Source organism: Lipophrys pholis, assembly GCF_963383615.2.
Source record: "Lipophrys pholis genome assembly, chromosome: 14".
NCBI lineage: Eukaryota > Metazoa > Chordata > Actinopteri > Blenniiformes > Blenniidae > Lipophrys > Lipophrys pholis.
Genome location: NC_137633.1, coordinates 14,342,052 through 14,364,927, shown reverse-complemented (window position 1 = coordinate 14,364,927; position 22,876 = coordinate 14,342,052). Strand labels below are relative to the sequence as shown.

The 22,876-nt window shown below is 43.9% G+C and overlaps 2 protein-coding genes across 2 annotated transcripts; both read right to left on the bottom strand.

Annotated features, from left to right (window-relative positions):
* Positions 1 to 43: 43 nt before the first annotated feature.
* ptpn21 (protein tyrosine phosphatase non-receptor type 21) lies at positions 44 to 15,308 on the bottom strand. Its single transcript, XM_080480280.1, has 19 exons — positions 15,135 to 15,308; positions 14,165 to 14,494; positions 12,131 to 12,300; positions 11,917 to 12,014; positions 10,164 to 10,231; positions 10,005 to 10,075; positions 9,674 to 9,761; positions 9,479 to 9,567; positions 8,986 to 9,073; positions 8,434 to 8,513; positions 7,336 to 7,396; positions 7,015 to 7,096; positions 5,329 to 6,860; positions 3,994 to 4,134; positions 3,333 to 3,551; positions 2,082 to 2,210; positions 1,735 to 1,969; positions 1,488 to 1,648; positions 44 to 1,408 (listed from the first exon to the last, which is right to left on the bottom strand). Exons 2-19 carry the CDS (start codon positions 14,342 to 14,344, stop codon positions 1,280 to 1,282), a joined length of 3,621 nt encoding a protein of 1,206 aa, XP_080336406.1. The 5' UTR covers positions 14,345 to 14,494; positions 15,135 to 15,308; the 3' UTR covers positions 44 to 1,279.
* A 585-nt stretch (positions 15,309 to 15,893) lies between these two features.
* spata7 (spermatogenesis associated 7) lies at positions 15,894 to 21,638 on the bottom strand. Its single transcript, XM_080480699.1, has 12 exons — positions 21,431 to 21,638; positions 20,856 to 20,918; positions 20,063 to 20,152; positions 19,900 to 19,947; positions 19,302 to 19,405; positions 18,751 to 19,205; positions 18,578 to 18,623; positions 18,322 to 18,443; positions 18,188 to 18,238; positions 18,004 to 18,081; positions 17,768 to 17,825; positions 15,894 to 17,666 (listed from the first exon to the last, which is right to left on the bottom strand). Exons 1-12 carry the CDS (start codon positions 21,471 to 21,473, stop codon positions 17,058 to 17,060), a joined length of 1,767 nt encoding a protein of 588 aa, XP_080336825.1. The 5' UTR covers positions 21,474 to 21,638; the 3' UTR covers positions 15,894 to 17,057.
* Between the last annotated feature and the right edge of the window lie 1,238 nt (positions 21,639 to 22,876).

Here is a 22,876-nt window from a genome sequence, read left to right as displayed (position 1 = left end):
CCACAAGGTGGCAGCAAACAAGATATGAACCCCAGTTTCTTTTCTTCCAAATATTTATTCTTGGCTTGAAAATATTCTCTCTACATTTGTTTTCCAATGGCATACCGTGTGTCGTTCAGTAGATACAGTTTATACAGTTTGTACAAGAATCGATATTCATTGAAGCAGAATTTTACATTGTGTACATTATGCACAACATCGCTGTACATGGACAAAAAAAAAAAAAAAACTTCAGTCTCCAAACTAAGACTCATTTGTAATCAAACCAAAACAAATTTGACACTGAAAATAATAGTCAGCGTCAGTAAGGTGTTTATTTTTCTTCAAATATGATCTGATTCAATACATTAAAAAAAAAAAAATCAGGTGAAGTAATATTTGGATCACTCTGGCTACGTCATACGTTGGCACCGTCAGTTGGAAATACTCTAATGTGGGGAAATAAAAGAAGTTTCACTCATGCAGTGCCTGTAAACATTTGTCTTGTTGGTTTCTACACATCGTGTTCAGTAAGAGGCCATTTGGTAAAGTAGGACACTTCATGTTTTGCCATCAGCTGAAGCGTACACACACATAACCCACACACACACAGACAGACACACACACAGACAGGCACTTTGTCTCAATAAAACGGGTTTCAATGGATATTCAAATACAGCAATCTCAATTTAGAAATTAAGATAAAAAAAAAAAAAAAAAAAACTCAAAAAAGTATAAAATAATTTTTCCAGTTGTACTTAAAACCTGCAGACTTCATTTCATTTTCATCAATCGTGATTCGTCAAACCCATCAGTCCAGTGTTTGAGTGCTCGTGGCCCCGCCCCTTCCCTCAGCAGGCGTTTGCACGGTTTCCTTAAATATGAAGCGCGGGATAAATTACTACTCACATCGTCGTTTCACAAGCTTTGTGTTCACTTCACAACCACAGAAAAAATCCTTCATCATGAGAACCAATAATAACTGCAACAGCCACTCCAAAAGTCTTCTTAAAATAAATCTGCAGTTTTTTTTGTTTTTTTTTGATAATAAATCTAGAATATAGGATTTAATGCAGCTTCATGTTGGTTCATCTGTACAGCCAGATACTGTGAAAGTGCTCTGCTTTAAGCCATAAAAAAATGATCTAATAATCTAATCTCAATAATACTGTTCAAAGGCGGGTCTCAATGAATCCTTTGTGTTCTCTGTAACCACACTGACGCAGCTGCATTGTTACAGTGCAAATTGGCATAAAGGCAAAAAATCTGGTGCCATCGGATCAGATCGGATCGGATCGGATCAGATGAGTCTGGAGTTGCGGAGGTACTCGACGAGGACCTTGTAGACAAACGTGTACTGAGATAAAGTCTGAACCATCAACATCCTCTGAGCGCGCAGCGACTTCAGGAACTTCGGGACGTCCAGCATCTGGAAGAAGAGGAAACGGCCGCGCGATTAGTCTGGTGAGTTCAGTGGCTGAAGGATGGTGCCGGTTGGATGGCGGTACCTCGTTGTGCTCCAGACAGGCGATCATGACCTCCGACAGGATGACGACCCCGGTGCGGCCCACTCCGGCGCTGCAGTGCACCAGCACAGGGAGGTTGGTGTTCTTTGGGTCGCTGATGCTGTTGGTGTGCCTCCGCACGGACTGGATCTCCTCCAGGTACGCTGCAAAGAAGAGAGGAGGAGTAGAAACTGAGTGGCGTGGGGGGGGGGGGGGGTTTGAAGGACAAGGCGCCACGGGTGCCACTCACTGAGGAAGCCTTTGAAGTCCTCCGGACAGCCGTGGTCGGGCCAGTCGGTGTACTGCAGGTGCCACACGGTCCTCTCCTGCCCCGTCAGGAGGTGTTTGATCTTCAGCCCCGTGGTGGCGTAGCAGCCGGACTCGGTGCGGAACCGCGTGGTGATCTTGAAGCGGCCGTACGTCACCGTGTTGTGACGCGAGCCGAGCCGCGGCCAGTACCGGTAGCTCTTCTCCCGGCCGCTCTCCTGCGGGAGGAAAACGCAGGTGGAGGAGGTCAGCACAGGTCGACACGAAAAAAAAAAATTCATCCTGAACGTTTGAAAAAAAAAAAAAAAAAGAAAGAAAAGAAATACACACCTCCTCAGCTGTAACCATGGCGATGATGGAGACTCCCTGTTCCCACACCATCTGCCAGAAATCCTGGCACGTGTTGGAGAGCGGCCCCTGTGTGGCGATGTAGCTCCACTCCTGCCCGCTGACCATCACCTGCACCCAAAGACGCCAGTCGGTCAGTCAACTTTAGTTCAACTTTACATTCGAGCTCAGAATTGGGAACGAAGTTCCTCTGGGGGAAAAAAACGGCTTCTCGCGTTCCAGTTCATCAACAAGTCACATCGTTTGGATGCATCCGGTGAAGCTTTCGTTGAGCCCGAGTGCAGGATGGTTAAACATTAATGTCCGACGTCTAAAGAACATCTGCTGCCAGATGAGAGCCTGGATCAAGGTTAGACGTGTAAATAAACCGACTGACATCTGACTGTAGTTATTAACACCAGTCATTCACCACCACGCTTTTATTTGTACTGCGCCAAGCCTCCCTGTCCTTCATATACAGGAATACAGTTGTATTACCGAATGTAAACACTTTCTGTTGAACCATCCTGTTTGCTCCTGCTCTTATAAAGACAGAGAAGCTGCAGAATTCTTGAGTGAGGCGTTCACTGACCACTTTTATGCTTCGCTGTAAAAAGTGAGTATCAGTTGAGGCTTTATATCCACAGACTGTAAATCTGCCAAAAGGCACATGAACTTCAAGACGGAGGAAACGTTTCGGCGCACCTTCTTTTTCTCTATTCCTTTTAACGACTGGAACCGAAGAGTAATTCTCCTGAGCAGCTTAACTTCCGGATCGTTTGTAAAATATCTGATTGTCAGATAATTAGTTCAAGTTCTGCATGACGATTAGAGAAATACAGGAGGCCGAATTCATCAGTAAATATAAAGAAAAATCAGTGGGAAACTACGTTCTCCTTATAGGTTCTGTAAACAACGGTTTAGGTTTGTTTATTCTTTTAGAATACACGTCATTCAAAAATCAAAAGGTTGTTTTTTTTTTTTTAACCCAACTCAATTAGGTAAGTAAGTGAGATAAGAAAACACAATAGTTTATTTTTAATAAAACAGGGTTTGTTCTCCTTGTCGTGGTGAACGTAAACACATATTAGGGTTTTGATTTCACACTGTGGTTATAATCCAGATTATAAGAATAAAATCAGTGCTGCGAATTTTTCAGCTCTGCCATCACAAAATCCATCAAAAATGAAGTAAGAGGGGGGGAAAAAAAAGAGGTACGGGCGTCTTAAAGAGGCGGCTCTCAGAGCGACTCACTCGAACGTGCGAGGCGTTGATGTAGCCCGTATTGTTCTCCTTGGTGGGAACCAGCTCCACGCGGGTGTTGTCGTACGGCAGGACGTCCTGGAAGCGGTTCTTGTCGCCGCTCTCCGGCAGCAGGGCGACGCTGCACTCCCCGCCGGGGTGGCGCTTCGGGATGCTCTCGTACTCCTTCATCAGCTCGCCCATCTCCATGTGCTCCTCCAACACTTTACACTGAAACACGGGAGACATGTCACTGGCCTGTCCTGGCTGCAGCGCTGCGTTGTTCAACCCACGGCCGTTTCTATATTAAGGAGAAGCAGGGACACTAAACATTGTGGTTTTCAATGAAAGCGAAATCGTTACTGTAAACTGTAAGGCCCGCCTACTTTTTGATGCATGACGACGAACAAACGCTGTTATCAATGCTCAACTAACTCTGGTGTGACCTGCATGTTTGGTATTCCAGGATACGTGCACACAGTGACTAGATAAAGATGCAGGGGAAAAGAAAAAGTGGGGGAGTCTTGTCCAAACAGCAGCAACAAGACTCTTTCATAAAAGGCCTCAACTAACAAACAAGGGTTTGAATCATCTCAACCACAAGTCAGATCAAACAAGCAAAAACCACAGTAAGTCGGCACAAAGTTGAGCGAGTTGCTCCCGGGTGTCCTACCCTCTCGTCGTTGGAGGCTCGCTCCGGCTCATCCTTGATCTGGCTGTGCATCGGCTGCCGGGACACCGACAGCCCGTTGAGATGGGCCACCTTCAGTGGGCCCATCTTCTTCACCTCGGACCTGGCTCCTTTCTTCATGCCCTGGTGTGACCACAGAGTGAGAACGGGTTGAATGGAGGAGCCGTGTGAGAGCGGAGGGAGGCGAGGTGGGAGGGACGGTGCAGCCTCGCTCCGCGCTTTCCGTGGGAGAATGTCAACGGTCCGGTTTTCCCAGATCGGGCGGCCACATTCCTCCGACGTGTGCCGGAGTCGGCCGGTTTGCGTCACCTAAAGCCGGCTGCTGAAACTACATGTACGCTCATGTGATCGCTACGCGAGACGCTGACATCATGAGTGAAAGCGAACGCAGACAACACAAGGCTAAGCAAACAAACAAACCAGTTTGCCCTCGGATCTCCGAGGGTAATTTAAAAATGGTCACGCTTGAATTTTTGAAATAATCAAATGAAAATTTCAATGGGAGTTTAAGAAAGCACGTTTCATATCCAGCAGGACCAGTTTTAGGGTGACACCTCACAGGACAGGAACACAAAGAAGCTCAAACTCCACTCAATTACTGCGTGACGAAAAAACATTGAAGACAACACTGTTACCAATTACATCACCGATAGAAAACAAAAACGTATTGATTTATTTCTATATTAATTAGCAGCAATGACCACTAAAAAAATAAATAAATAGAAAACTAACCTTTTTCTTAAATTCTCATTTGAATCTGTCAATCTCATGCAACAGCAGCTCCTCTCACTCCTGCTGGGTCTATTTCCAAGTTTGCACCTTTAACCGCTGCCTGAACTTTATACGAGTGTATACACAGTCAATATAAAAGACTGTTGACTGTCAGCCGATTCCATAAACAGCGGAGCTGCAGTTTAGTGTGTGTAATTAAACAGGCAGGCTCATAGAGGCAGAAAGTTAGAAACGTCCACCTCCAAACAGAACTAAAGCATTTTAAAAACTAAATGTAAGAGCAAGATTGATAGCTCAATTAAACAAGTAATTAAATCTAATATTGCCACCGAAACTACTAATCCTGTGGATACTACCCAGTTACTTGATGAGGACAAAAGCTAATTAGCTTTTAAATGATGACCAAAGTTTTACAGTAAGTTTAAGAGTAAAGGCGTTTAGAAATCTTTAGGGGAGACGCATGATCAAGTTTCAGTTCTGGTGGCGATCTCAGGAGATGAACAGCTCCGCTTCTATTTCCGCTACACGTGCTATCTGATGTGAAACCAGTTTAGTGCCGAGACAGAGTTTGGGGACGGGACTCACCGGAGGCGGCAGACCTTCCACCGCTTTCTTCCCTGGCGGCACGTCAGACACCGGCCTCTGCTTGAAGTCTTTCTTCGGCTTCTGCTTGGCCTGGCTCAAGTCTCCCTCTGAAACCGAGGGCATGATCCTGGACTGGCGTAACTCCGACAGCAGGTATAGGGGCTCGCTGTCCTGGATGAGGGTGTGAATCTTGTAGGCCAAGGGACCGGTGATGGAGGGTTCGAGGGCGGAGCCTATGGGATAAGCAGGCGGCGGCTCGGCGGGAGTCTGCTGCTGGCTCGTGTTTGAGGTGAGAGACGTCAGACTGCGATGCTGCTGCTGCGGCGGCGGCCGCTCGGAGATGGCGGCTGCGATCGCGTCCTGAGAGAGTGGAGTGTGACGGCCACTGTCGTCCTCAAACTCCTCCTCCTCGCCACTGCTGTGAACAAGCATGGTGGCATCTGAGAGGGACTTTTTGTGTCCATACTGCGAGTCCTCCGGCATTTCTCCCCTGTCCTCCGTCTTTGTACGCTCCAAAAACACGTTGAGCTGGGAGCCCTGCGAGTGAATGCCACGCATCACGGGAGGGGGCGTGGCCATCTCAGCCGCAGACGAAGACACAGTCCTCTCTTTGACCCTCATCCCCTCGAAACTGTGTGCCAGCCCTGCTATTTCGATGGAGTTGCGCTTCTGGGCCAGATACGGGTGTCTGTGCGGCGGCCCGCTGAAAAGAGGCTCTGAAACTTCTTGCAAGGAGTGTGCAACAGGCAGGCTGTCCTCCTGGAAAGTCTGGACTGAGTGATGCACGCGCCTCGTGATGATCAGGTCTGGATTGCTACTGCTGACGTACAAGTGACGCGACAGGTCGGGCGTGCTGTTGGCAGGCCGCGGGTGCGCGTACGGGTAAGGCGGAGGTGGTCTGTAGACCTGTGTTCTCATGATGTTGGGGGCTGGGTACTCCTGCGCCTGCTGTAACTGGACATTTGTGAGCTCCGGGACACTGACGGCCCCCACCACGGACCTCCTCTCTGTAGGATAGGGGTATGGAGAAGGGCCGTGGAAGCTGGAGCCCAGGTGGAAGGGGTAGTGGTGGTGCTGGGCAGCGCCGCCGTGCTCTCCCCTGATCTCTGGCTGGCTGTAAACAAGTGGATCGGGCCTGCTGTAAGCGTACGAGTTTCCAATGTTGAGGTTCCTCATCGAGTGGCTCTGCCGGTGCTCCTGAGACAAAAGAAACCCTCCGCCTACTCCTCGGTTCTTCTGACGCATCACACTCTCATAATCCGGAGTGGCGCGATAGGAAGGTGGTATGAGAGCGCTGTGGCGGTGGGAGGGGACGTAGTCCGGCCTGGCGATGTCGCTGGTGATGGAGGGGTTGGAGGACATGGGCGAGGGCTGAAGGTAGTGCTGGGGGTTGGTCAGGGAGCTGGTGCTGTGGGCGCTGTACACGCTGCCGTTTCGCAAACGCCCTCCACTGCCATATTCCAGAGGAGGGCAGTCCAGGCTGGTCTGAGAGTGGTAGTAAAAACCATTCTGACTGTTCACATAGAGATTATCTACAAGAAAGAGAACACAGCAGACAAAGCATCGTAAATACAGAGCGAGAGTTTTATTTAGCTGGAAACAAAGAATGTGTTACGTAATAACACATATTCTAATGCAACTCATTTTCAAGTTTGCAGCTGCAGGCAGTTTCCATACAGCACTAACCCTGTGATGATGTGTAAGGCTCTGTGAAATGCCCATTGTAGTGCATTTGCGGAGGGGGCATCATGTAGGCTTGCGGCTTTGGCTGTAAATCAACAACAGAGGGATTTAGTCATATGATCCAAAACTGTCTGAGTGCAAAGAGTCTCACGTAACCGTGTGCCAATAAACTGCTGTTAGATAACCATTTTAACTCGTATCATGTGCGACAACACCATATAGACATTCGGTGGGGAATTATGGAGACAGCCATTAAAAAAAACCAAAAAAAAAGAAGGAACATCCAGACTTTGAACAAGTGCAGTTATAAAGAGCAGACATTACCAGAGAGATTCGAGTGGATGATCTCCGTCTCACGGGGTTGACGACTGTGGGCTGGGATTGGCTGGAAAGGAAAATAAACAGATAATTAAACCTCAACATAAAACTCTCAAGAAGATGTTTGCTGATGTTTGGCGTTTTTGTAGTGCACCTTGTAATATACAGGTGAATATCAAACAATTAGAAGATCATGGAGAATTGGGCCACACTGTGTATTTGAAACCACGCTGGCCTCAGAGGGAGAAGGTTCCCGGGTCAAGTCTGGTTGGGGATGAAGGTCTTTTTCTGGTGCGTTTTGGGTCTTTATGAGAGTTTGATTGGGCCCCCCCCTTCCCCTCACAGTACGACCATTTCCTCAGTCCAACAATATAAGTTTGATTCAGATTAAATTGCCTGTAGAGGCAGTGTGAGTTAGTGTCTCTCGCTGGGCTTGTCTTCACCTACAGTCAAGTTTCTCCAGCATCCCACAACCTCATGTTGGATAAAGCAGCATGGAAGATGGACGGAGTAGAAGTTAACTGAACTGAATTAACATTTTCATTCAACTCTTTCAGATGCAGCTGTATAAATGACTGTGGTGCAAGTCAATGTAAGGCACAAGCAAAACTTTCAAGTTGAAACTCCATCCTACCAACAAATACAGTGTGGCGTGCTCATGTGATGTACTGATTTAAAAGTATCCCAAAATAATCTAATGTGGTTCTCCGTGAAAGCAGTTTGACCTAAGAGTTGATACGTGTCATATCGACTAGTGCTGCAGGCTGCACCATCAGAAAGCCACTGATAATCCTGGCGCCTGCTCAGCAGTCATACAGTAGATAGGCGGTGGCTGCCTGTGTTGCTCACCCCTTATTAGAAGGCAGAGAGGGACGAGAGAGCATTGGGAAACGAGGAAAGGAAAGAGTGAGAAGGGACTTCTGGGAGCCCTCAGAAGGCAGGGGGTCACACTCCTCTCTGAAGAGAGAGGAGGACACACATGAGGATACGCCACAGGAGAGACACATGCAGGAGACAACAAGGAACAAAGAGACAGGAACTAGGCGAGACACGGTTTAAAAAAACAAATAAACCCCCCCCCCACACACACACACACACACTTACAGGCTACTCTTGTTGATCTTATAAAACTTGAGTCTGGCCAGACACATCCGGCACACGTATTTGGAGGTTTCCATGTCTTCCTACAAACGAGAAGAACGAAAAAGAACATTAGGTGGCGAGACAGTTGGTAGAGAGGTGGTGTTTGCTCACTTATGTACGAGTTAAAGTATTCCTGTGTGTGCCTGGAATACTAGTGCATTGTTCCTGCTAGTGGTATGTGGATGTCCAAACTAGTGACAAGTTACACACACACACACACACACACACACACACACACACACACACACACACACACACACACACACACACACACACACACACACACACACACACACACACACACACACACACACACACACACACACACACACACACACACACACACACACACACACACACACACACACACACACACACACACACACACACACACGACGATAACCCCGACGCTCAAGGTCATCCCTAACTTTGCTGAATCCAATAACGAACAGAAATGTCGCTGTGGGCGGGCGGTGAAGCGAGGCAGTGCGATGACAGCGAGCGGTGACTTACGGTTTGGAACTGAACACTCTCCTCTCTGTTGGTTACCTCCAGGGCAAAGAAGGACCTGTTGTGACTCATGTTGTTAATTTCATGCCACCTACACAGCCAGTCACCGCACAGTGGCAGGAAGAAGGGAGGGAGAGAGAGAGAGAGAGAGAGAGAGAGAGAAAGAGAGAGAGAAAAAAACTAAACATTGTGACATGGAGGAGATACAACTACATGACAGTTTCACATATTATACTAGTCCTACAATGGAGACAAACTAGAGTCACAAATAATGTCCCTGATATTCTCTTCAGCTCTCACTCAATAGCACATTTCCTCTTGGGCCATGTTTGGGTGCAAAAGCATTCAGGAGACAATCTCCTCAAAACTTCATCTACATCTACAGATTTCATTTAATTACTGCTGAGAGTCATGTGATTTCCTTTTCTTCAGTGCCTCACATTCAGAGACACGCCATATGCTGCTGTAACAGTTGGACATTTCTCTCCGGACTTACCTAAATAAAAGAAGCGGCCGTGTGTTTTTGTGCTTGACAAAAATACCATCAAGGCAGGATCCGAGGGTAACGTCGGTGCCTGTACTCTCCTATGGGGAAATTCAGAAAGGAGATGTTCACTTTAATCCGAACTCTACTGGACCGATGTAATGTTTGCTGGAGTTTAGGAAAACTAGTTGAACCTTGTTGACCGACCTTGGCTTGATAGCTCTCCTGGCCGTAGCCTTCCATCTTCTCCACCTCCTGCATGTACAGCATCTCCGCCTCTGGGGCCGACAATCCTCTGGAGATTTAAAAAAGGAGAAAAACTTCATGAGAAGGTATAAAAACCTGTGCTTGGTTAGTGGGATAGGGAATTCTCTGGCGTTACGTGAAGTGGTCAAATAATAAACAGGTTAAACGCACCAAAGCCACATCTGCCAGGTAGGTATCGAATCGGCTCTATTTTGCGAGCTGCAACTGATCACAGCTTATCTCCGTATGAAATCAGGGTACCGAAAAGGTGACGCTTCAAAATTCTGCTCACCTGAAGGACTGATAAAGGAGCGCCACTTTCTGAGTGGCCTCCTCCAGCACTCGCTCATCCTGTATCCAGTCCTGCAAAGACAGAAAGACGATTTCCAATCCCAAACAAACTCAAAGTATATCAAATATTTCTTTACATGACATCTGTATTTACACTTACGATAGGAAATAGTGCAAACTTCTGTAGGAACTCCTGAGAATCATATCGATTGAAGTCTCCAAAGTCCGCTATAGACAAAGAGAAGCCACATTAGAGAATCATGGACAAATGCATTGAAGCACAATGTTACTTCTCGACTTTACTTCCATGTCATCAGGATTTTGAAGTCAATTGATTCAAACTGCTGCAGCAAGAAGATGAAATCTAGCAGGAGCGATCTTATTTCCATATAGAAATGTATCTTCTGTAAACTTTAGAGAACTCAAAATTTTTATTTAACGCGTAAAGTTTTAACAAGCAGGTCCATCATTTCACTTATAGCAGCTATATGTCCGTCTGTCAGTCTGCCCCAGGGCAGCTGTGGCTACATACGTAGTAGGGAGTGAATGAATAACGCATGTAAAAGCATCCAAGTGTCCAGAAAAGTGCTATATAAAATCCATGCATCATTATTATTAGTATTATTATATACAATATGATGACATGAGAACAATTCATTCTCAGAGTGCTACTTCCTGGAGGTTCCTGGAGAAGAATCCTCATTTTCTAGTTGACTTGCTGTAGGTTTAGGCCGCTGGAAAACCTTTATTGCACCGAGCCCATCTCTCTTTTTCTCACTCTCTATACATTCTTACTGTATGTTGCCACTGCATGTCTGTAAAATGATGCGTCTTTCACTCGTCGTCCCTTTAATATGTCCTCTCAGTAACGCCTTGCAAGATCTCTGCCTGTGGAACTGGAAGTGTGTGACGTGTGCTTCTGAACCACATCGACCCTGCACTTAGCGGATAAGCTTGTTGTTTCATATCAACTTGTTTGTTGACGTCCATCCGTTTCTGTCCCCTCCTTTCATCAGGTTCTGCAGAGGCTTTCTCCTCCACCGCTGCTTATGTGGGCTTATGTGACAATGTGGCCATGTTGTAATTGGCCCGATATAAATAAAAACAGAACTGAATTCACGACACCGTTTTCTAAACGCATCTTGTTACGCGTCCATTCCTGCATTTGGCACAAGCCAACAGAAAGCGCCCAGGAATTGCAGAACGGCGTAATGGTGTGGTTCGCTGTCGCGTACGATGACTTGATGGGCTAATTTTAGGAGGACGAGGCCATTTGTTATGGATCTAACATCTGACAACGTAGAGGTCCGAATGTGTTACAGCTTGAGGCTGCCGTCTGGGAACATTTACAAGTATGTCGAGTATCCCAAGAATCAGCAACGTCTAAAGGCTACAACTGCCCCTCACTGCAAGCTCATCCTGCCTGTGACCCAATACCGCTGAGCAACTTTATTTACGGCACAGCTTCCTGGTTTTTATAACTAATGAAAGGGCAGCTAAATACTAAGACAACTATAAAGACATTTTGCAAGGCTTTTCTTTGGGGGGGGGGGGGGGGGGGGGGGTCATATTGAATGTTGCTCAGGCATTTGAACATGGCGGCAACCGTCAGTGATCTCAGTGGTAACATCCAAACTCAATAAGATGCAGTGCCTGATATAACTTTGCCAGCAGTGTTTGAGATTCTTCCGGCTGGGCAAATGTTGGAGGACATGCCTATCGTGTTCACATTTATCCACAAACGCATTTATTAGACATGTGCGTATGTACAGCTCTGTCGAAGACTAAAGAGGTGTAGTAGTTTACAACACCCAATGTCTGAAAAATATCAGTTTGGCATTGAGGTTTCACAAGAAGCACCAGGCCTGAGAAACAAGCACTTCTGACATATTAGTAGAACTTATGCTTCTTACCCTGCACAGCCAGGCTCGCTAAACGTATGGCCTGCTCGACTGAGCAAGAGATCTTTCCCTCCAAAACATCCTTCTTCAGCTGTAAGTAATACTGATATCTGTGGAGACAGGGGCGAGGAGTTAGAAGCAAACAAACAAAACAAAAAACTACATTACAAACCAATATCTGAAACTATTATAGCTATTATTCAAGACAATTTCTGTGACCAATCACCTTGTTATCTCCTGTTGCAGTTGGGCGACACTGGGTATGTAAAACACCACTCCAAAGTAAACGGTGGGCTCCAGCCCGTACTTGTCCAGCTGCTTCTTCAGAGGCTTTTCCAAGTCTATCCATCTCTGCTGGTTCTGCTTGTTGAAGTACCACAGACTGAAGAAGGTTATCTGAGGAGCAGAGAGAGCGGCTGCGTTACAACTCGACCATGCAGCGAATTCTGGGGGAAACTTGCAGACCATGTTTCCTTCACTTTATTTAAATTTTGACTTGCAAACCAAATTATACACTCTCTGGCCCTTTCATTAGGTACGCCTTCTCAATGACAGCAAATCAACCAATCATAAGGCAGAAAATCTACATATCTAGGTTCACATGGTGAAGATGAGCTGCTGAGGTTCAGACATAGACAATGGAGAATAAATGTGATTTAAGTGGCTTTAAACACAAATGATGTAGCCAGACATTCTGGTGAAAGTAATTCCGAAACTGCTGATTTAAGGTTTTTACACACGCCGATCTCCTGAGGTTTACAGAGAATATATATCCTGTGAGCAGCAGGCAAAAGTGTCTTGTTGGTCAGAGGAGAATGTCCAGACTGGCTCCAGATGGCAGAAAGGCACACAGTCATTCAAATAAGCATGCATAACTCCCAAGGTATGCAGAAACTCATCTCCGACCACACGACACATTTGAACCGTGAAGCTGAAGACCACAACAAGTTCATCTAAGAACAAGAAACTGGGGCGACGGTTCAAACACATCAGGTTTGATGAGTCTCGATTTCTGCTCTGACATTACGATGATATGGTCAGAATTTAGCGTACACTATATGAAAGCACAAATCTGCATGCTCCCCCCCCCCCTTCTGGTATTCATGGAGATAATGTTCAAAACACACAAGGACCTAAACAGCTAAGCACTTCTTTAGGTCGCAGTCTTGTGACTCTGAAGGAAGAATGAACAGCTGCAGGAGGTTTCTTCACCACAACAACTTAAAGAAAAGCACCACTGCGATTTAGTCAGCCCCAAACCATTCGGTGTTTTAGCTATTTTCTATTTAACGTAAAAGACATTACACATTCAATCCTTTTCTAGTATTATGAAACTCTAGAGATCTCTAGCTGTGGTGAAGTGATTACACGTATGTCGTTTAAACTCCTAAAGAACCAGGATTATGTTGCTTCCAGATTGACGCAGCAAGAACTGTTCACATTTCAGCAAAACGGGGCTGAAACTAGATAATTATTCACTAAATCTCTGTGGTAGTACCAATACATCTCATTTCTAAATGAAATGTGGTAGAATCCAAATAACCTTTCTAATAAAACCCGACGTCTGATAGAACCATACGATTACACAGTTTACCCCACTGACTTCAAACACAAAGAATGTGGTAAAAAACCAGACAAGGGTGGAGACCTGTCGCCACCATCGCAAGCCAATTTCGGTGACAAATGAAGCCTTGTTTCACTGAGCAACAAAAATACGAACTTTCCTATCACGCAAGCTCCTATTCCAGAGTGTATGTTTATACAGGAGTCTCTACGACTAATTTAAGGTATGATTGGGTGTGACTGCACCAAAACCTAGATCCGCTTCATGACTAAGAGACGGTGTCATCGTGTGACACAAAAATGACCACATGCAGAAAGGGACTTCAGCATAATTCAGCAGTGACTCAGAGCTACTTTTCTTGACCTTATTGTCCAGGCTACGTTTCAGATGACACTTGCGCGAGACTGGAAAGTGTGAGCTACATATATAACCTGATCTGGGTAATGATTTGCATGACTAAAATTGCGTGCAAAAGTGACTTGAGCATACAATTGACAAATCTTTTCTGTATGGCCATAAGATGATCAAAGCTTACATAATGAGTGACTGGTTATCTTGGTTTCCGTGGGTCGGCTATAACCAGGTGCAAATGACCTAACAAAAATACTTTCTTGCTGACATGGCAGGTCTTAAAAACAGTCTATAAGGGGGAACAATCGGCACTTGTATTGCATGAAAACAGACTCACATACATACCTCCCTTAACTCCAGTCTCTGTGCAACTGCCTCCAAACATTCCTGTCCAGTGCTCTCCACTGAAAGAGTAAATTCAACAAACTCTCCATTGAGAAGCTGAATTCGAGTGACCAGACAGCTCTTGCTTGAAACCGTATACCGTCGAGTCCTTTTGAGTTTTAAGCCAAATGGCAAGGGCATGTTTCACACTGCTTGGAGAGGGTGGATGGAGGGGTGGGGGCGGGGTGGAGGGGGGTAGGTGGGGGTCGTCACTGAGTCCACCTTCCTGCAATCCACTCTGGAATCATTAAAATGTGACCAGTCCTGAAGTTCGTCATCACCACCATGGACCTGAAAAGTGAGACAAACATCTCGAAAACATGTCCATGGTGGTACCAGAAAGCTTTAGAAAAAGGAGATACAGCACAGGTTCAATTCCGCGTTGACGTAAAGAAACTGTCACTGTGTTTACACTGATCTGACTTGAGGAAACACATGTCACACTAGACAAACAAGACTCCTGTGATCCTCTTAAATGGAGCATTTTGGAAGATAACAGTACATTCACAATCTTAAATTTCATCAAAATGCATGAAGATGTAAAAACACATATATAGATTAGACAGAAAGTTATTATATGATATATTTTAAATGAGTATAGCAGATTTAAAGAGTTTACTTGTAATGTTCCAAGTTTGTAGTATTTTCCAAAGAATAGTCTCTTACCAAGCAGCAACAACTTGATTCAACAAGTCAGAGAAATCCTCCGCCATGCATTCCATAATGCTACAAGTTACGCTGGCAACATTAACAATTTAATCCAGGTGTTGGGCTTAATTCTAGAGAAACTATCATCGCGATAACCATAACAACAGTTGCATTAGTTCTAACACCAACGTGCTAACTTGCGCTCCAGCAATTAGACTACTCCCCCCCGGGAAGCTGACGTCGCCAGTCAATATTTTGCAAGAAAAAAAGCCATGAACGTTACCGTTAGTCACTAGGTGTACTTTCAGTAATCCAAATATAAGTCGGTCTTCAGTGATTCCGCCATGAAGGAGGTCTCGGGAGTGACATCCGATGAAGTTAGAGGCAGATCATCAGTGTGTAGTTAGTTAGTTTCACGATCCAGACTAACGCAGCTCTCCATGCCTCCACAGAGCGCGTTTCGCTTCCTGGGATTGGAAGAGCAACAAGTGTCCTGCGTCTTCATCCGCCAGCTGTCTTACTCCAGTATTTGCGCTTCAACAGAGGAATTGTCTAGTCATATGTGCGCTGTTTCACAAAAATGCAACTTCAAACTCTTGTAGACGTGTTTTGTTGCAGGGGTGCCGTGTAAAAGCGGTTTATAGTGCCCGGCGGAGGGATACCTCGGTGTTTTCGGAGCCATGACATCAGACAGCTGGAATGCAGAGCGGTGAAAATGCTAGAAACGGGACAGCTGTCAGGAGCACACCTCTACACCTCTGTTTACCTTAGACACGCACTCTATGCTCACCCCACAGCTACTGTCACACTTTCTGAATGCTTCCTATCTATCTACATACACAAACACTCAACCCATAAATATTAAAATGGCCCAAAACAAAGACATCAGCACTTGTGACAATAATTTATAATCAAGCAGTAACTCCAAAAGTGTTGGCCAGCCCCCTCCCAGCACATTACAAGACATTTCCAGCCCTCACAGATTTACTGAAGAATTATGGCCAGTCATATTATATCACAATAATCACAAGAGGTACTTTTTACTAGTTGAATCATTCTTTTATTGTTTTTTGGGGGGGAGATGTGGCTGTCTTTGAATTCTATCGGTGTAAATGTGTCTGGGGCCTCTTGCACGTCCTTCTTGATCTCCAATTGGAGAAACACACATTGCAACAGTAAACCAGAATATTATATGGACAATCAAGGGATGAAGCAGATGGGATTTCTCCATGCTTGGTCCTCTTGACCTGAATGGAGATGATGCTTGTAGTCCAACCAGGTGAACTGCAATGTGGACACCAGTAGATCTGAAGCACTCAACAATCTCTTATCTTCATGTACATAAGCAGACACGTTTATATTTTTGATTGAAGTAATGAATACTGCTTAGCAATCCTAAAGTTTCAGACAGTTTTATTTAGATATTTTACTTGAAACCATATAAAGTAACACGTACTTTCTTTGCACTGACTTTAACTCGTACCGTCTGAATGAGATAATATAAAAGACCCTTTGAATGAGTCCGTTTGCTCTCAAATTTTGATAACGGTATTTTTTTCCAGGCATAAGATCGTCTCTGACTATTGAGCTTTTTGTATTAGTGGAAATAAGATGGAAGCTTTCAGAGGAACACAGTAGAAAAAAATTATTGCAAGTGCAAGAAAGACACTGTGGTAATGGTTCACTCCGAGAGGCTCCATGTACGAGGCATACACACACATTTAAATAAAATCTCAAACTGCAGCTACATAATGAAAACAGCCTGCAGCCCTCTCAGCCTAGCCAATAACACAGAATTATTGTTATCAAGACCTACATGCATCTCATCTTTGAAAATATTCAAATCTTTGTAGTTGCTATTGGGAAATATCTTTCTACATTTACAGCGACATGTTAGAGGTCAGCAGTGTTTCAGCTACGTCTCATTTTACAGTGTTTCAAATGAAAAAGTTCAAGTCTCTGATTTACATTTCCAATGCACTCTTGTAAAAATATCTATAAAAAGGCAATCCAAGCGAATAACACCTCTTCAGGGGAGTTATAAAACATGGAAAACACATCCAGTGTCAAATATAAATTGCTCTTTTCTTTTCTTTACAAAACTAAACATTCAGTTATATGGAAAGATTACAAATCTCACTGAAAAAACACTCACTCGGTAACAGAATCATCAAACCAAATCCAAAATCCCTGAGAACAACCAACGTTAGAATTCATCATCACTGACTGAAGCAGCAGTGTTTGTATTTTCTGGGACTGCCGCCGCCTGTTCATCATGTGAGCTGCTGGACAAGTGCAACAACTCTGACAAATCTTTCCCCAGATCCTCCACTTCTTCAGACCGACCATGAAACTGGATGTCAGCTTGGTCTTTATCACTGGTGACATCGCTGCACTCGTGGTTTTCATTGCTGGCTTCGTTTGTTGTCGTTGTGTCGGTCTGACGAAGGTCTTCTTCACCGGCTCCTGCATCATTGTGGACATGCTCACTGAGCAGAGGAGGGCCAGTTTCCTCTTCCTCATCCTCCTTGCCGTCATCTTCTTCAGTTTCATTTGGAGTGACTCTTTCAGGGGAGCAGGTGGGTGTCGAAACCATCAGGGGTTCGTCATAATGAGGTGAGTCGTAGCATTTGATCAGTGACGCATAAGGAAACAGGTCACTGTCTTCTTTGGTCTTTACTCGTGAACCCTTCATCTCCAGGAGTGAATCAAGGTGATACGTGTCCTTCTTTTCAAGCTCTACACTGGAGCTGGATGTGTTGGCCGGTTCTTTTAAATCTTTACGCAGCACTTCCAGAAGGTGGCGCATTTTACCCTGAAAACAAACAATCCATCACGTGCATGAGAGGAATTTCAAAAGCCCTCAAGGGGACTTCTTTTCCAAACTTATTAAGATGCAGGAAGGTGACTACTGACCTCATCGAGCTTATGGAGGTTCATGTCAATATGACGCTTCATCACACGGTCTATGACCCTTGTGCCGGAAAGAGACGATCAGTTATTTTGACTTACAGGTGATCTATAGTCGCTATATCAATTTGTTATGTGATAGCATCCAAACATCTTTACACCATAGCGAGAATTAATGCACAAATAAGAAAAAATTCAAGGCATTTCAAGGGGATTGAAAGAAGTCAATTTAAAAAAGAAACCTGTCAGAAATGTGCCCTTTCGATAGGATATCCTCTGTCACAGCAGAAATGAATTCCAGGTACAATAATTCTTCTTCCCTGTTGGTGAAATGAGTGATACTCTTTTAACAGAAAATACATTCTCAGTTTATTCTTAAGGTTTAGTGAGACAAATCTCGACGCATTTCCTTAGTAATTAACTTACTCTGCAGAGACACTCCTCATCTTGGAAAATTTCCCTCCTTCTGGTGAGAATCTAGGAGATGAAACGTAAACACTTGGATATTATTCTACCCCACAGAAAAATATCATCATGATATTTTCATTTCATGATCTCACCTGGGTGAAAAGTCCAGAAAGGTTCGGTTTCTGCTCCTGGTGGCTTGACTATGTTGTCTGGATGATGATAAATATGTGTCATTGAAGTCGTCTTCAGACCACTCGTGCTCTGTAACAAATTCCTGAAAACAAGAAAGACAAGAAAATGACAATTCTATTGCACCAAATACAGATTATATATTGTGTGAAATATGGCTGCCATTGTCAAAGGAGTAATAAACATGAAAGTAGTCGTGACGACTTTTACGACATGTACCTGAGATGGCTCGTCAAAGCCCTGCGTGCGTTCCTTACTTCTTGTGCTGTAAAAGATTGTTACATGTTGGACATTTTAAGACCACAAAAAATAGATTTCACAGCTGAATCAGTTGTTTTAAAGATGTATTTCTGATGTTTCAAATGAACAGTAGTTGAAGCCCAGATGGATACCTCCCAGGATAAGTATCCTCTCTGGTCAGCTTCGTATTGCTGTAGTCTTGAGTAGATTTCCTTTGTGGTGCTCTGTAGTAGCGATATTGAGACAGGTATGAGCTCTTATCTGATTTGAGGGTCTTCGGAGTGAACGGCTTGTGCTGGGTAAAGTGCTGTGAATGCTTCTGGAGTAAGTCGCCGCTGTATGTCTTCTGTACAGGGTCCTGGAAAGTCCTGAACGAACTCTGATCTCCCAAAGTCCCGAGGGAGCATGCAGACTGCTTTCTTTGCAAAGTTGCCTCTGGGCTCCAGTACTTTATTTCCGATGCAGGGCGGGTGGGATGAGAATTGATTTTACAGGATGGATAAACTGTCTCCTTGGCATTAAAGCTGGTGGTGAACCTGGGGCTGGAGGCCATAGAACTCCTAGAACAGTAGTAGGGGCTGTCGTCGTACTGTACCGAGGATCTACTCTAAAAAGCAAACATGTAAGGAATGAGACAAGGCATTTAAAGCTTCCCTTATTCTTCTATATCACATGGAGCAGTAGCCCTGTCTTGGATTCTTACCTGAGCTGGCGAGCAGGATGTTCCGTTGTTTTTGTGGGAGAGAGAGTGGGCAGAATGGGGACGAGTTCCTTTCCTGAGTCGCTCCTGCCTGATTTGGTCATTGTCTGCAAATAGGAAAATATAAACGAATAGATGCACGGATTCAAAGCATTTGTGTGGAACTTTGTAAATTAATGTTGGAATGATGCTTCCAGCAGACTCAAGGGAATAAAAGAGTTAGTACACTTTACTCAGGGTTGTGTCGGATGTCAAAAGAGGAATTAGGACTGCAGAGTCATAAGACCATTACCATTAGAGATAAAAGATGAGGATGACGGGCATCTTGTACTCAGATGTAATGGGACTGGTGCTGATGCAATCTGCCTGTTTAATGATGCCTGATCCACTGCTTGTGTATGATGTTGAGTTCAGTAATACAAAGTTCATCGCTGAGTCTGACTGATAAACACAAAGGCCTTAACTTTACTAGTTTAAAAAAAGAAGTATATCGGGTTTATTATACTGAAAACATATTATTGTCAGACACCTTCATAATTCAAAAGCAAAAGTATTCTGCTACATCAATATTTCACGCATTATTTGAAAGTGCGATACTCACACTTCACACTACAGAGCAAACTTTTGGGTACTGAGGCATCAATGGCAGCTGTGGAACAAATAAAAACAATATTTCTTTTATAAACTCATGCAACAAATATTTAAACATTTAAAAAATTGGAATAATGCAATGATCATAGAAACGTGTGATACATGTGGCTGACCTTTTGCTGAGTAAACCTTTTTGTAATGAGACACCATGTGGTCTTTAATGATGGACTGCGTCAACTTGCTGGAAGAGCGCGGGCAGAAAGCTAAAAACAGAACAAAAGCATACAGCAGACTGAAAAACAATAAGCTCCTAAACTTTTGAAATGACAAATATTTTGGAGTAGTACAACTGTCTGGTGATGTACATAAACAATTAACTGGACTTGGTTAAGATCAGTGACGCCATTTACAACAAGGGCCAAAGCCATCTTGATTTATTTGAGGCGGCTGAGGTCCTTCAACATCTGTTGCACTATGCTGAAGGTGTTCTATGAGTCGGTGGTGGCGAGTGCCATACTCTATGTCGTTGCATTTGGGACAGCGAGCTGAAGGTGGCTGACACAAACAGGCTGATCAGAAAAGGCAGTTGTGGAGAGTGGAGATGGACTCTGTACAGGTTGTCTCAGAGAGGAGGATACGGTCTTATCTGAGCTTTATCCTGAACATTGTCTCTCATCCCCTCCATGATGTCCTGGTCAACAGCAGGAGCACCTTGAGCAACAGACTCATACCACCAAAATACACTACAGAAGGCCATCATTTCTATGCTTACAGTAGTCATCATAAAGCCTGCACATATTACTAATTAATATTATTTAATTTCTACCCTGTATTATTTGATTTTCAGCATTCTTTTCTATTTATTCTGTGTGGAGCAATACTGTAAAATAATGTCCCTCTGGGAATCATAAAGTAGCTCTATTCTATTCTATATAAGCATGTATGTATGTACGTATGTATACTTACGACTACTTTTCAAAGTTTGCCCCCTCACACCCGAGCTGCTGCCCAGTCCAGATGACACACTCCCTTCATTTACAACACATACACATGGGAAATCTGAGTTAATCAACAGAAAGTTTACACAATACTTTTATGCAGCAATGAAACATGTGGTTTGCTGTCGTGGTGTACAATACATACAAACAAGTTGATTCGATGCAATAATAAATAAATGTAGATTAGCTTCGAAATTTGAACCGCAAACAATGTGTTCAAACAATCTACTGACCGAACAATCAAAACGTAAAAACTTAAAGAAGAAAGAAAAAAAGAACTATATAAAAAAACGGACCCGTGTGTCAACAGCATCGCAATACATGCTAACGTTCTGGGCATGTATGGAAGTTTTTTCTTGAGATCTCACTGCAAGAAGAATGAGTGCAAAACACTCATTGTTCGTGCGGACTTGAAACCACATTTAGGAGCGTGTACACAGGCAGTTCGAGTTCATATCTAGGGAGCAAGTGGAGCACAAGAAGAAAAAAGCTCCTTTTGCTCGTTAGCCACACAGCGAGCGATTGCTAACAGTATTTACATACCTGTTCTGGACTCCATGATAACGTTACAGTTAGCGTATCCCATTTTCACAAGGAACACCAGACGACAGTAGTGGGACACATTCAGAAACTGCACTGCACCCGGTTGTAAACATGTTAATTCTGTGTAATAATCATACAAGTCGAAAGTATTAGCCTAGCTTAAGCAGACGAAGCAAAGCTTCTCCGTCGCCATGCTGGTTGCTATGCTTGCTCACGTCATCACGCTGATGCGTAAGGGAGACGCACACATTTCTAGCAGAGGATAATTGATGTAATATCCATGGAAAAAAAGGTTAAAATACACATGATTTGTGAAAGTAGCAGAGGCTGATGTTTATTGACTCTATTCAATTCAATTCTATGCAGACAATTAACAGATAAACTGAAGTCATATAGACACAAATAGGAGGCATCCGTGTGAATGTGTGATGGAGCTCTGGGACTTCTGGGTGTGGACTTGTATTTTTAGATTTACAGTTTCCACATTAGACAGGCAGGGTGAGGTAAGTGGAGCCAGTGTAAAAGCCATTAAACCCAGGAAAAGCCAGCACATTCAAATTCGTCATAGCACAGTTTGTTAGAGCCTCTAGAAGCAAGACGACCCAGAAATGTGGCTGTAATTCTATTGACATTTATGCCTAATAGGAGAAGACATTAGTCATATTAAATATCCAGCTCAATTTGCAAACAGCTATGATAAAAGCAAGCAGAAACAGCATCAAACGTCCTGTCATCACCGGATTGAGTTATTTCTTTAAATTATTTTATATTATAGGACATTTATTGGATATAGGATATTGACAATTATATTATTTTGTTTATAGATAATAGGACTTACTTTCAAATGTGTGGAATAAAAATGGCGCATTACTCATTCAATTAATATACTTTGCCAGAAAGTGCATCTGCTTTTTTGCATGTAAATCATCAACATTCCCAGGAATTGCAGGCAATTAGCTTCTTACCTAAGATAATTTGACTCACTGTGAAAGAAAAAAAAGCCCTCTCCTCCAGCTATTCAGCTATTCCATTTATCCATGACAACTATCCGCAATCAGGGATGATACAAAGACCAAACCTTGGAACTGCATGCATAAAGGAATTAGTCACTTCCACCTGTGCTTTTTAAAAATATATCCAATGTGAAGCTAATTTTGAAAAACATATTATGCAACTGAAAATTCTGTTTAATATGACGAAGCCCAGACAGTTGCTGGTCTAAACCTGGATTAAAATACCATAACGTGGTTGTCAATGTGCCGATCAAAAGGCAAAACATGACGTTACTAATTCAAGTTCTTTTCCATTCATGCTCCCTGGGGGTCCAAGGCCATGAATAATCATGATCGTAATGGTAGCTAAGTATTCATTCTTTACTGCTACCATAGAATTCTGTTATCATGAAAACCACAACCCCTTCGTGGTCTCAATTACAATAAAAAAAAA

What these genes read in the sequence shown, in the direction of transcription:
- ptpn21 (XM_080480280.1), bottom strand. Translation starts at nt 14,344, where the DNA reads ATGCCCTTGCCATTTGGCTTAAAACTCAAAAGGACTCGACGGTATACG. An exon ending in AAGATCAACAAGAGTAGCCT is followed by an intron (nt 7,397 to 8,433) that starts GTAAGTGTGTGT and finishes TTTCCTTTCCAG; the next exon opens with CCAATCCCAGCCCACAGTCG. An exon ending in CCATGGTTACAGCTGAGGAG is followed by an intron (nt 1,970 to 2,081) that starts GTGTGTATTTCT and finishes TTCCTCCCGCAG; the next exon opens with GAGAGCGGCCGGGAGAAGAG.
- spata7 (XM_080480699.1), bottom strand. Translation starts at nt 21,473, where the DNA reads ATGGGATACGCTAACTGTAACGTTATCATGGAGTCCAGAACAG. An exon ending in GCAAACTTTGAAAAGTAGTC is followed by an intron (nt 20,153 to 20,855) that starts GTAAGTATACAT and finishes TTCTGTTTTTAG; the next exon opens with CTTTCTGCCCGCGCTCTTCC. An exon ending in TTTCTGGACTTTTCACCCAG is followed by an intron (nt 18,239 to 18,321) that starts GTGAGATCATGA and finishes TTCATCTCCTAG; the next exon opens with ATTCTCACCAGAAGGAGGGA.